The sequence below is a fragment of the Euprymna scolopes genome, chromosome 46 (genome assembly GCF_053919585.1).
Source record: "Euprymna scolopes isolate OS-2025 chromosome 46, ASM5391958v1, whole genome shotgun sequence".
Lineage (NCBI taxonomy): Eukaryota > Metazoa > Mollusca > Cephalopoda > Sepiida > Sepiolidae > Euprymna > Euprymna scolopes.
In genome coordinates, this window is record NC_136527.1 from 136,138,341 (window position 1) to 136,151,159 (window position 12,819).

Consider the following 12,819-nt stretch of genomic DNA (forward strand, 5'->3'; position numbering starts at 1 on the left):
ACCTATTCTGTACGTTATCCTTACAATTGAATGAAAAAAAAAACCCGGTAAATTTTTAGATTAGGTCCACGTCCACAATTTTCTTTAAAATGACGACTTTTAAAGGTTTTTGTCTATGCTGAATCTGAAAATCGCATTTAAATTTTGCAGAGACAAGTAGTTATCGAGATATAAAGACCTGTATTATGCATTCCAAATGTACAGAATGTCAGAAAAAAACATTAATACCCTCGATTTCAAGCCTAACATGAAACGGACCAGTTTCTTGTAAATAGTGTTCTTCATGCAAGGTATATACAAGAATTATTCTATCGGTATGACACACGGTACTTTTAAGCTAATTTATTAGGGAACAGAAAAGAATAAAGATAGCATTAGCTGTCAGAGTATTGCCATTAAAAGAAAACGGAACACTATACATTATTAAACAAAAGACTCTAGAGTGAAGACCGGCATAAAATAAACTTTATTTTATTATCATTTGCTTGGCGTTCATTTCCGTAAATATATTGTTTCTCTATTTTAACTGAAGTGTCTGGTCGCTTCCATCACCACCACTAATTATTTCATCTTTTGATTTTTTTTTTTTATTATTATTATTTATTTTTTTGGAAATGAGCAACAATATTCTCTCGCTGGAAGAATTGTATAATTATGAAAGAACTACATTATTTCGACTATCGGCCATGTTTTTACGCGAGATAAACAAGTTTACTTCGCAGAGAAGTAGGCTCGTTTATCGCGCGTAAAAACATGGCCGCCAGAGCATTGCAGTGCATAACTACTTGTGATAACCTGTGTCCTTTTATTACCACCAGGGGTCCTTGGAAGGGATAAAGCCAAAGGGGCAGAGGGACAATATTTTCGTTGGAGATCACCCGCACGTATTTCGTTCACGCTGGATCACCGAAGTTAAGCAGCATTGAACCTGGTCAGTACTAAATGGGTGACCGTTTGGGACTTTCAGGTGCTGTATGTGCTCTCCGCTTATCTCGGCATTGTTTCCAGTCGTCCTGGTCTTCTCCTTGCCACTAGATTCAAACAGTGCCGATTCAGGAAACGTGCGGTTGGGGATTGCATAACCCTTGCATCACAATTACTAGCCCCCTACAGAGGGTATCCTTTGTCTTTTGATGTAAAGATAAAAGCTTGGTTTTATATGCATTAAAAGTAACCAGCCACCGCTTTCCCCATTGTACCATGTGCTCAAGATCAGAGGAGAGATAATCGGAGAGAACTTGGTCGTTCATGGTCTTAGATTTGATACCATAGATGGTAGTGTCATCAGCATAAATGTCTACAAATGATGTAAGGATGTGATTTGGAAGATCATTAATGTAGATCAGGAAGAGAGTTGGGCCCAGGATGGAGCCCTGAGGGACTCCAGCATTAATGCTTCGTCTCAGAAGATCATTTTACTTAGAAAATCGCCCAAAATTTTATTTGGATGTAGATAAATAATATTTTTTATTTATTTATATTTATTATTTAAAAATAAATTTTAAAAAAATTTTCTTTCTTTGAAGATTGTAATGCTGGGTATGGGGCAGTCAAACCAGCTACCAACATTGCCCTGCTTTTTTATTAAAACCAACCGAGAGCTCTTTTTAGTATCCTCATTGTTCCCTTAAGAGCAATTGTCTGGATCTCTTTTGCACTTGGTTCACCAGGTATATTAGTTAGGTGGCACCTATAATAACTGGTATGATTGATATCTCCCTAAGATTCCAATTTCTTTTCATATCATACGATATTTGGTTTGTTTCTCCCTTTCAGACCTCCATCATTAGGGACACTCACTTCAACCAGGGACAATATTTTCGTTGGAGATCACCCGCAGGAGACAACTATCATGAAGATTTGCTAGTATTTTCCGAAAGAACGGTAAATTATAATGCAATCAGATTGTTAGAAACAGTCTGAAATGTAAAGGAGAGGAACAAAATCAAAGTTTTTTGTTTTTTGTACCACATTATCAAGGCCAAGAGGCCACTCAAGGATAAGGGTTAAAGAGTGTACAGTAGAAATTGGACAATATAGTAATCATTAGTAATGAAAATTTGGTAAATTTGATAGCTTATATGGAACGGCTCATCAAGAACTTATTTACGTTAGACTTGAATACAACCATATTGTAGTCAGCCAGAAAGCAGGAAAACGGAAGACAATTCCACAAGCGTGCAGTTCTAAGTTCATGGAATCTACGTTTAGGTTTAGGCACAGATAAAGAGTGGGGGGAATTATTGATAGTGTTTACAGCTAGACGAGTGTTTCTTGTGAAAAGTTTGGCAAGGGGGGGGACCATAGATTGAAGCTCAGTCAAACACTTTCCATGAAAATAACGATACATCAGAGACAAACTCGCAACATCTCTTCTGTGAGATAGGGGTTGCAGGGAAGAGAAAAGGACATCTCCTACGGGGCTACGAAGACTATTTTGAACTCTATCAAGGCAGGCCAAGTCTTTTCTAGCAGCTCCTGCCCAGATGTGGCAACAGTATTCCATCCTTGGACGTACCTGGCTCTTATACAGATAGAGAATAGCATCAGCAGTGAGATATCTACCAGATCGATAGAAAGATCCCACCATTTTTCCAGCGGCCTTGGCAACAGATTTGATGTACGTGTTCCATTTAAGATCAATAATAACTCATTCAATAACTCATTCATTTGTAATATACTGATGTTGGTATTCTGTAGATGTTCAGCGTAAATGAACAAGCTCTGATATTACTGTAGCTTTTTTGTTAAAACTGCAAAAGTATTTATAGTAGGGCAAATTATGAACAGTACATAGGGCTCAAACAAATCTGGGTGGAACTGCTAGTATATATATATATATATATACATATTATATATATATATATATATATATATAATATATGTGGGTGTATTTTATTACAACCTGAAGTGTATTAACTTAATTCGACGATAGCAGATAGGTACTGTTTGTTTTTAATGGCTAATAAGAAAGCATTACTGAGGAAATTACGTGACTTTTTCATCTCATTAAAAAACAGGTGTGCCTCAATACGCACTTGTGATCACCACTTATCAAGGCCCGGAAGCCACTCAGGGATAAGGGTTATTGCATGTACATTACGTTAGTGTGGAGATTTGATGAAGTGTTTACTTGAGGGGGCGGTTCATTAGGAATTTGTTAACATTGGACTATAAGACATCCAAGTTGTAGTCCGGTGGAAAGCAGGCAGACGGAACAGAGTTCCACAGGCGTGCAGTTCTAAGAAAGAAGCTTTGTTCATAGAATCCGCGTTTTGATTTAGGCACAGATATAGAGTGGGGGAAATTTTTCACAGTGGATTCAGCTAGATGGGTGTTTTTCATGAAAGATTGGCGAGGGGGGGACCAGAGATTGGAGTTCAGACGAGCACCTGCCATGGAAATAACGATAAAATAAGGATAGGCTCACAACGTCTTTTCTGTGGGAGAGAGGTTGCAAGGTAGTTTTTTTGTTTATGTTCCGAAGGGCAAATAGCTCTAAAAAAGATTTGTTAAAAATCGATGTTGGAATAATAATTCCAAATAAATTAAATTAAATATATTATCAATATAATCATTGTTTCGACGATAGCAGATAGGTACTGTTTGTAATGTTATCAACGTGGCTAATAAGAATTTACTGAGGAACTTACGTGACTTTTTCATCCCCAGATTTTTTTTAGGAACCAGCACTTTTATTTCATTAAAAAACAAGTGTGCCTCAATACGCACTTAAGTGATCCTTATATATAAGAAATAGTTGGCAAGAAACATCTCGAAACATTTTTTAACAAAGAGTAGTTATTTTTATGTTCGGGACCGTATAAACAATGAAAAAACAAAAGCAGATATTGAACATATGTTTTATTCTTAGGGGAGAGGAATCTTTCATCTCTATGTATTATTTGTTTTATCTACCCTAGGACTGGTATTGTCCATGTTTTATCCCTAGCATAGGTAATTTACAGCATGTATATGGAATTGTTTTACCTTAGGGAGAAGAGAACAGGTAATATACAACATAATGTGTCTATATTACATCCCTGGCAACGCCTAGAAACCAGCTAGAACATGTATTTCAGTCAATCTTTATTACATCCTGGGCTTGTTATGTTGTTTTTTTTTATTATGTTTTGTTCAAATAAAATTGAAGATGTCGTTTTTGGTTAGAGTTAGTGTTAATATGAAGAATTAGTGTTAGGTAAGAGTTAGTGTTAGTATTTAGGATTAGTGTTAGGTTAGGGTTAGTGTTAGCATTTAGATTTAATGTTAAGTTAGAATTAGTGTTGGTATTAAGGATTAGTGTTAGATAAGGGTTAGTGTTAGTATTTAGAATTAGTGTTAGGTTGGAGTTAGTGTTAGTATTTAGAATTAGTGTTAGGTTAGGGTTACTGTTAGCATTTAGAATTAGTGTTAGGTTAGGTTTAATGCTGGTATTTAGAATTAGTGTTAGGTTAGGGTTAGTGTTGGCATTTAGAATAAGAGTTAGGTTAGGGTTAGAATTAGTGTTAGATTAGGGTTAGTGTTGGTATTAAGAATTAGTGTTAGGTTGGAGTTAGTGTTAGTATTTAGAATTAGTGTTAGGTTAAAGTTAGTGTTGGCATTTAGAATAAGTGTTAGGTAAGGGTTAGTGTTAGTATTTAGAATTAGTGTAAGGTTAGGGTTACTGTTAGCATTTAGAATTAGTGTTAGGTTGGTTTAATGTTGGTATTTAGTGTTAGGTTAGGGTTAGTGTTAGTATTTAGAATTAGTGTTAGGTTAGGGTTAGTGTTAACATTTAGAATAAGTGTTAGGTTAGGGTTAGCGTTAGTATTTAGAATTAGTGTTAGGTTGGAGTTAGTGTTAGTATTTAGAATTAGTGTTAGGTTAGGGTTACTGTTAGCATTTAGAATTAGTGTTAGGTTAGGTTTAATGTAGGTATTTAGAATTAGTGTTAGGTTAGGGTTAGTGTTGGCATTTAGAATAAGAGTTAGGTTAGGGTTAGTGTTAGTATTTAGAATTAGTGTAAGGTTAGGGTTAGTGTTGGTATTTAGAATTAGTGTTAGATTAGGGTTAATGTTGGTATTAAGAATTAGTGTTAGGTTGGAGTTTGTGTTAGTATTTAGAATTAGTGTTAGGTTAGGGTTCGTGTTAGCATTCAGATTTAATGTTAGGTTAGAATTAGTGTTGGTATTAAGAATTAGTGTTAGGTTAGGGTTAGTGTTGGTTTTTAGAATTAGTGTTAGATTAGGGTTAGTGTTTGTATTAAGAATTAGTGTTAGGTTGGAGTTAGTGTCAGTATTTAGAATTAGTGTTAGGTTAGGGTTAGCATTTAGAATTAGTGTTAGGTTAGGGTTAGTGTTGGTATTTAGAATTAGTGTTACGTTAGGGTTAGTGTTAGTATTTAGAATTAGTGTTACGTTAGGGTTAGTCTTAGTATTTAGATTTAGTGTTGGATTAGGGTTAGTGTTGGTATTTAGAATTAGTGTTAGGTTAGTGTTGGTATTTAGAATTGTAGGTTAGAGTTAGTGTTGGTATTTAGAATTGTGTTAGGTTAGAGTTAATGTTAGTATGTAGAATTAGTGTTAAGTTAGGGTTAGTGTTGGTATTTAGCAGATACCCCTAAAAATCAAAAAGTAAATGTTTTGTCTGTACGTCTAGACGTTTTGACAGAAAAGAAAATTACTTGATTAATTTACGTGATTTTTGGAATATGACAATTTCTGTTCTGTGAAAGGAATATTTATCATTGTTCGTATTTTCTATATGTACGGCATAATCACGCTGACACACCGGTTCGTGCTGGATCACCGAAGTTAAGCAACATTGAACCTGATAAGTACTAAACTGGTGACCAATTGGGACTTTCAGGTGCTGTATGTGCTCTCCGCTTATCTCGGCATTGTTTCCAGTCGTCCTGGACTTCTCCTTGCCACTGGACTCAAACAGTGCCGATTCAGGTGAGGTGTGGTTGGGGATTGCATAACCCTTGCCTCACAATTACAGGCGCACCTGCCCCTACAGAGGGTATCCTTTGTCTTTCGAGACTGAATGGAGACATTGCGATTTTCTGTATTTTTGTTGTTTTTATTTTATTTTTGTTTGTTTTTTTTTTGGTTTTATTTTTTTTTTGTTTTATTTTTTTTTGTTTTTATTTTTATTTTTATTTTTTTTTTTTTTTTTGTTTTTTTCAACTAAAGTTGAATTTTGAATAGGAATAAAAAAAATCTAACAGAACGAAAATATCACATACCAAAAATCATGTAAAATGGATGCCGAACATTGCAATCCTTACCTTATATAAATAAATTGTATTTTTTGTTATTGGCGACAATTTTAAATGTGAAATTCATCTGAAATAAACCGAATACCTAAAAAAATCGAGGTAAGCATTTAATTTGTACGACTCTGTCTTTAGAAAAACTACTTTATTAATCTACGTGATTTTTGGAATATGACATCTCCATTCTGTGATAGGTACATGAAGATTTGCCAGTATTTTTGTTGTTTTTATTTTTGTCTTTCGTTTCAAATAAAGTTGAATTCGGAATAAGAATAAAAAAAAATCCAACAGAACAAACATATCATATGCCAAAAATCACGTAAAATGGATGCCTAACATTGCAGACCTTACCTCATTTAAAGAATCTGAAACCAAATGCGATCGCCGGACTTTTAGATTAAGGAAGAGCATTCCGATATCAGGAAGTTGTCGTTTTTGGACATTATCGACCAAACTTTTCTGTAAATAAAAAAAAAAAAAAAAAAATTATTTAAACTTTCAAATATTAAACCCTTTCAGGAGTAAGACAATCTTTACGTAATGTGCATTCCTTTTGGTTTTTGGCAATTACAATTACTGTTCTTAATCTTGGTGCGTTTTTTTTTTAATGATCATCACCAGTTATCAAGGCAAAGAATGCACTCGAGGATAAGGGTTAAAGAATGTACAGTAGAAATTGGACAATATAGTAATCGATAGTAATGAAAATTCGGTAAATTTGTTAACTTATATGGAACGGCTCATCAAAAATTTGTTTACATTAGACTTGAAGACAACCATATTGTAGTCGGCTGGAAAGCAGGAAAACGGAAGACAATTCCACAGGCGTGCAGTTCTAAGAAAGAAGCTTTGTTCATGGAATCTACGTTTAGGTTTAGGCACAGATAAAGAGTGGGGGAAATTATTGATAGTGTTTACAGCTAGACGAGTGTTTCTTGTGAAAGTTTGGCGAGGGGGGACCATAGATTGAAGCTCAGTTGAACACTTTCCATGAAAATAACGATAAAGCAGAGACAAACTCGCAACATCTCTTCTGTGAGATAGAGGTTGCAGGGAAGAGAAAAGGACATCCCCTATGAGGCTACAAAGTCTATCTTGAACTCTATCAAGGCAGGATAAGTCCTTTCTAGCAGCTCCTACCCAGATGTGGCAACAGTACTCCATCCTTGGACGTACCTGGCCCTTATATAGATATCTACCGGATCGATAGAAAGATCCCACCATTTTTCCAGCAGCCTTGGCAACAGATTTGATGTATGTGTTCCATTTAAGATCAGGAGTAAAGGTCAAGCCCAGGAGCTTGTCAAAACATGAGGCCTCCTCAAGACGAGAGCCATCCATTTCAATTGATGCTAGATGGGGATCAGAGCATTGATGATGTAAAGATAAAAGCTTGGTTTTAGATGCATTAAAAGTAACCAGCCACCGCTTTCCCCATTGTACCACGTGCTCAAGATCAGAGGAGAGATAATCGGAGAGAACTTCGTCGTTTATGGTCTTAGATTTGATACCATAGATTGTAGTGTCATCAGCATAAATGTCTACAAATGATGTAAGGATGTGATTGGGAAGATCATTGATGTAGATCAGGAAGAGTGTTGGGCCCAGGATGGAGCCCTGAGGAACTCCAGCATTAATGCTTCGTCTTACTTAGAAAATCGCCCAAAATTTTATTTGGACGTAGATAAATAATATTTTTATTTATTTATTATTTATTATTTAAAAAAATAATTTTTTTATAAATTTTCTTTCTTTGAAGATTGTAACGCTGGGTATGGGCCAGCCAAACCAGCTGCCAATGTTTCCCTCCTTTTTATTGAAACCAACCGAGATGTAAAGTTGGTGATTGATCTCTTAGAGTCCCAGACCTCCTTCTCCTCTGGGCAAATACAGCCTTGGTAGACATTGATTTCTATATCTTATTTTATGAAACGTTAGTAGCTTTCGTGTCTTTACATCTAGCCGGTTGATCTCTTTTTGTGGCCAGTCAATGATACTAAAGCTGTATGTTATTACTGGCATATTGATGTCAATAATTTTATTTTTATTTGTTTTACTGTGTATGAATTCTTACCTGAGTCAACGATATGGTTTCTCTCCAGTGTGTGTTTGCATGCAGTATTTTGATTGAGGTTTGTTGGGGTAGACGTTCCGGGTGGTCTCTCACCATTTCTATTGTCCAATGCTTACTATGGTGGCTTGATACGCATGGTTCATTTCAGTGAGACTAATGTTTTTTCATGTGGTTCTTGAGTGAATTCAGTTGTGTATAGGCCATTCCACAAACGGTTGATGTATTTTTGTGGCCGGTCAATGATACTAAAGCTGTATTTTATTTTTATTGGTGAGCTGGGTTCTACAATGCCTCCCCACGGGACAGAGTTAGACACCAGGGTCGTTTTTTAACGTGGAGAAAAGGAACAAAAATAAAAATTGTCTCAGTCGTGAAGGATTTCTCCTTCACTGACAGAGGGCAGAGGGCAGAAAAGTTGGAGTGTAGAATCAGAATAGTACACTGTGATCTTGGCCTGAAGTCCAGGTAGAGAAATAAAAAAAAAACGTCTTAAACTGGAAAGTTTAACGAAATAATGTGTCACTCGGACAAGAAATGTAATCTATCTATAAATATAAAAGCGAAAATGTATGTATGTATGTGTGTTCGCTTTTTCTGTATGTCTACAAAAGGCTTTTTTCAGAGAAGCGGACCGTCGGTTCACAACTTTTAAAAACTTTTTATATCAAATATAAATCGTAATATCTCACAGTTAACAATGAAGCTCGCCTGCCTATTTAATTTGCTCGATTTCGGGAAGATTAACATTCAACATTTGTCGCTCGCCGCATGTGGGTTAGTCTTTTTCCTAAAACATATTCGGAAGCGTTCCCGCAGTCCCGCAGTCAAACTTGACCTCATTAACTCATTAAAACGGGCACCTGCCAAATCCAAGTAATTAAATAAATTCAAACGTGTTTCCGTTAGCATCTCGCGGTGGGGCAATGGTTGACGTCGCACGTTTTTTTTTTTTTTCACACTTTAATTTACAACTTTGCCTCAACGGTTCAGGTTCGATCCTCATACTTACTTTTTTTTTCCACACACACCTCCAAACACCCGGGCAACGCCGGGTACCCCTCGCTAGTATATATATATAAAGTAATATGATAAGATATGATACGTACCCTTGCCATGACAATCATTTGTTGTTCAGAGTCCCGTTGTAAAATGCTTCGCTTGGCTCCAATACTCAAAACAAATGGATACTGACAAAAGGAGAAACTGCAAAAATAATGATATATACATAATGTATGTGTAAAATCATATATATATATATATATATATATATATATATATATATATATATATATATATATATATACACACATATTGCACATTTTATATGTAATAGGTCCTTACTTGCGTCAGGTGGCTAAGTGATATATATGCCACACACCTTTGAAATTCAAACACAGACTTCTCGAAATATATAGCATCATGGAAATGTCAACTGACCATCTTATAATTTATTCCTTTAATGAAATTAAAATATTGATCAATTATAGGATGATGAATTTCTCTCTCTCTCAGGGTGTCCCAAAATGTATTATGTATTTTTTTTTATTTAAATTAGTATAAAATAAGATAGTTAATTTTGGGACACCCTGTATATAATATATATATACATATATATATATATATATATATATATATATATATATATATATATATATATAAATTAGTATAAAATTAGATAGTTAATTTTGGGACACCCTATATATATATATATATATATATATATATATATATATATATATATATATATATATATATATATATATATACAATAAGTTTACCAAGGTAATCAAAAGAACGAGAGTATTTCTTCGAAACTCCACTTCCTTTTTTAAAATTAAATATGTTTTTAACTCTTTTTCAAGATGTCTTTTAACATGTTTTATTAATCATTTGTTCATATATATATATATATATATTTGTTAAAATTTATTTTTTATAACATATATATATTTGTATTTTCTTATATATATATATTTAATATTTGTAGAATATATAATAATTTATATTTTCTTATAATATATATATATATATTTGTAGAAATTAATTTTCTTATAAGATATATCTATCCTTATTTAAGAAGCTCCATGTAATTACAGAGCAATATAGAGAATAGATGACAAAAGGTTATATTCCAAAATTCATGATGTTGACCATCTTATAATTTATTCCTTTCATTCAGTTGACTTATACAATTCTTTACAGTATCTGTTTCGTAGCGCAAAATTAATCATTATTATATCAATCAGTGAATCTATTTTGCCCTTAACTCATCAGAAGAAATAGTAGCAATAAATCCGTGAAAAGGAAATAAATGCACTGATCGTAAGTTTAGATTTTATTTTTGAACGGGTGAACAGAATTCAACGATTCAGCAATTCCATCTTTTAATAGTCAAGATTGCACGTGAATTTACATCATATATATATATATATAGCCCAAAAAAGTAAGTATGAGGATCGAACCCGAACCATTGAGGCAAAGTTGTAAATTAAAGTGTGAAAAAAAAAAAAAAAACGTGCGACGTCAACCATTGCCCCACCGCGAGATGCTAACGGAAACATCGTTAAACTCACTACTCGTTCAAGCAGCCGCCAATAGCGTAATGGTTAGAAGCCTTGACTGCCGTATAAACGGTCGGGTTTCAATCCTGGCTTGAGGTAGTTGCCTGTCTAGCCGCACTGATGAGCTGTGAAACAGCGAAACAGTACTGTATGTGGATGACTATATATATATATATATATATATATATATATATATAGTCATCCAACTACAGTCCTGTTTCGCTGTTTCACAGCTCATCAGTGTGGCTGGACAAGCAACTACCAGGATCGAAACCCGACTGCCCAAACGACAGTCGGAGCCTCTAATCATTGAGCTATTTTTGCTGCTGCTATGCAGGCAGTAAATTAACAATGTTTTGACATTGGCCAAATACCTAAGCTCAATTTGTTTCCACAAAGAGCATCGCTTAATATGCTAATGGTAATTTGTTTATCACTTCCCAATATGCTCAACCCAAAATAGGGAGCATTATTATAGTCATCCACATATAGTAATGTTTTACTGTTTCACGGCTCATCAGTGTGGCTAGACAAGCAACTTTCTCACGACAGTTGGAGCTTCTAACCATTTTTATTGATTTACATATACTAACAGTTCAGCCCGGATTAAGACAGGATGGCACATTTACGACGGGTATATATATATATATATATATATATATATATATATATATACGAGCAAACAGTTAATAAAACATGTTAAAAAACACTTTGAAATGAGTTAAAAACATATTTAATCTGAAAAGGAGACACTAGATAAGTGGATAGTCCTTAATCCGCGGAGTTTCGAAGAAATACTTTCCTTCTCATCAGAGCGTAGGAATTAGCAAAATGCGGGATCCGATTTTACATGCAAAAATATTTGATAAAACAAGTAAGTCAAAGATCTTACTTGAAAACAAGTGAAGCAGAGGGAATATGATGAAGAAAAAGGTGATTACACGTGAATGGATATATATATATATACATAGTTTTTGTTGTTGATTTTTTAAACGATATTAAGATTAGCGTCTTCACCTTGAAGATCGGATTTTTTTTTTTAGAAACTGCCAATTTTTTATTTTTGACGTAAACAGATAATATTTAATTAATTAATTAATTTATTTATTTTTAAAACAGTAAACGTGCTACAAGTAACAACGTCAGAATAATGCAGAATGTTATATATATATATATATATATATATATATATATACATAATATAAAGCTGAATGTCTGTGTGTGTGTGTCTGGTCTCGAATAGGCTGACAATATGGTTGCCTATTTTAAAAAACTAATAACATATAATGATAGAAGATGTATCGAGACACAGGAATGGGTATGTTTGATCTGGCAGAACGGTGGTTCATTAAAATTGTGGGGTCTGCGTTCGCGCCTGCTCCACAAAGTATGGAAATAAAAAATTAAAAAATTAAAAAAAAACGTTTACAAGTGTTTTTTATATAGATGTACATAAGAATACTTTGATAAGTATGTTTTAACTTAAATAGAGATGGTATAATATGATTGTGGGGTCTGCATTCGCGCCTGGCCTCCATAGAATGGAAATAGGCACAAACTTTAATAAAGACTTTTCCTATCTATCTGCGTAAGTATACTTTGATAATTATGTTTCAGTTTGAAGAAATATGGTATAATAAAATTATGGGTTGTTCGTTTGCACCTGACCTCCATAGAATGGAAATATGTCACAAAATTTAAAAAGGTTTTTTTTTTAATATAGATCCACAGAATATTGTTATAAGTGTTTCAGTGTGAACAGGTATGGTATAATAAATTATAGGGTTTATCTATTTTATAGGTCCTTACTTGCATTATATATATACGAGCAAATAGTTAATAAAACATGTTAAAAAACACTTTGAAATGAGTTAAAAACATATTTAATCTGAAAAGGAAACACTAGATAAGTGGATAGTCCT

General features: G+C 33.9%; 1 protein-coding gene and 1 long non-coding RNA gene across 3 annotated transcripts in view; one reads left to right on the forward strand and one right to left on the reverse strand.

Annotated features, from left to right (window-relative positions):
- LOC145271436 (uncharacterized) overlaps nt 1-12,819 on the forward strand; it is an 854,738-nt gene that overhangs the window by 242,814 nt on the left and 599,105 nt on the right. The window lies entirely within an intron of this gene.
- The window catches only part of LOC145271435 (putative E3 ubiquitin-protein ligase HECTD2), a 535,251-nt gene that overhangs the window by 187,727 nt on the left and 334,705 nt on the right, over nt 1-12,819 (reverse strand). For both annotated transcript variants that reach the window (XM_080126966.1, XM_080126967.1), the window contains exons 10-11: nt 9,443-9,539; nt 6,614-6,721 (exon numbers count right to left, since the gene is read on the reverse strand). In XM_080126966.1, coding sequence (XP_079983092.1) covers nt 6,614-6,721; nt 9,443-9,539 — 205 coding nt within the window. The remainder of the gene's footprint in view (nt 1-6,613; nt 6,722-9,442; nt 9,540-12,819) is intronic.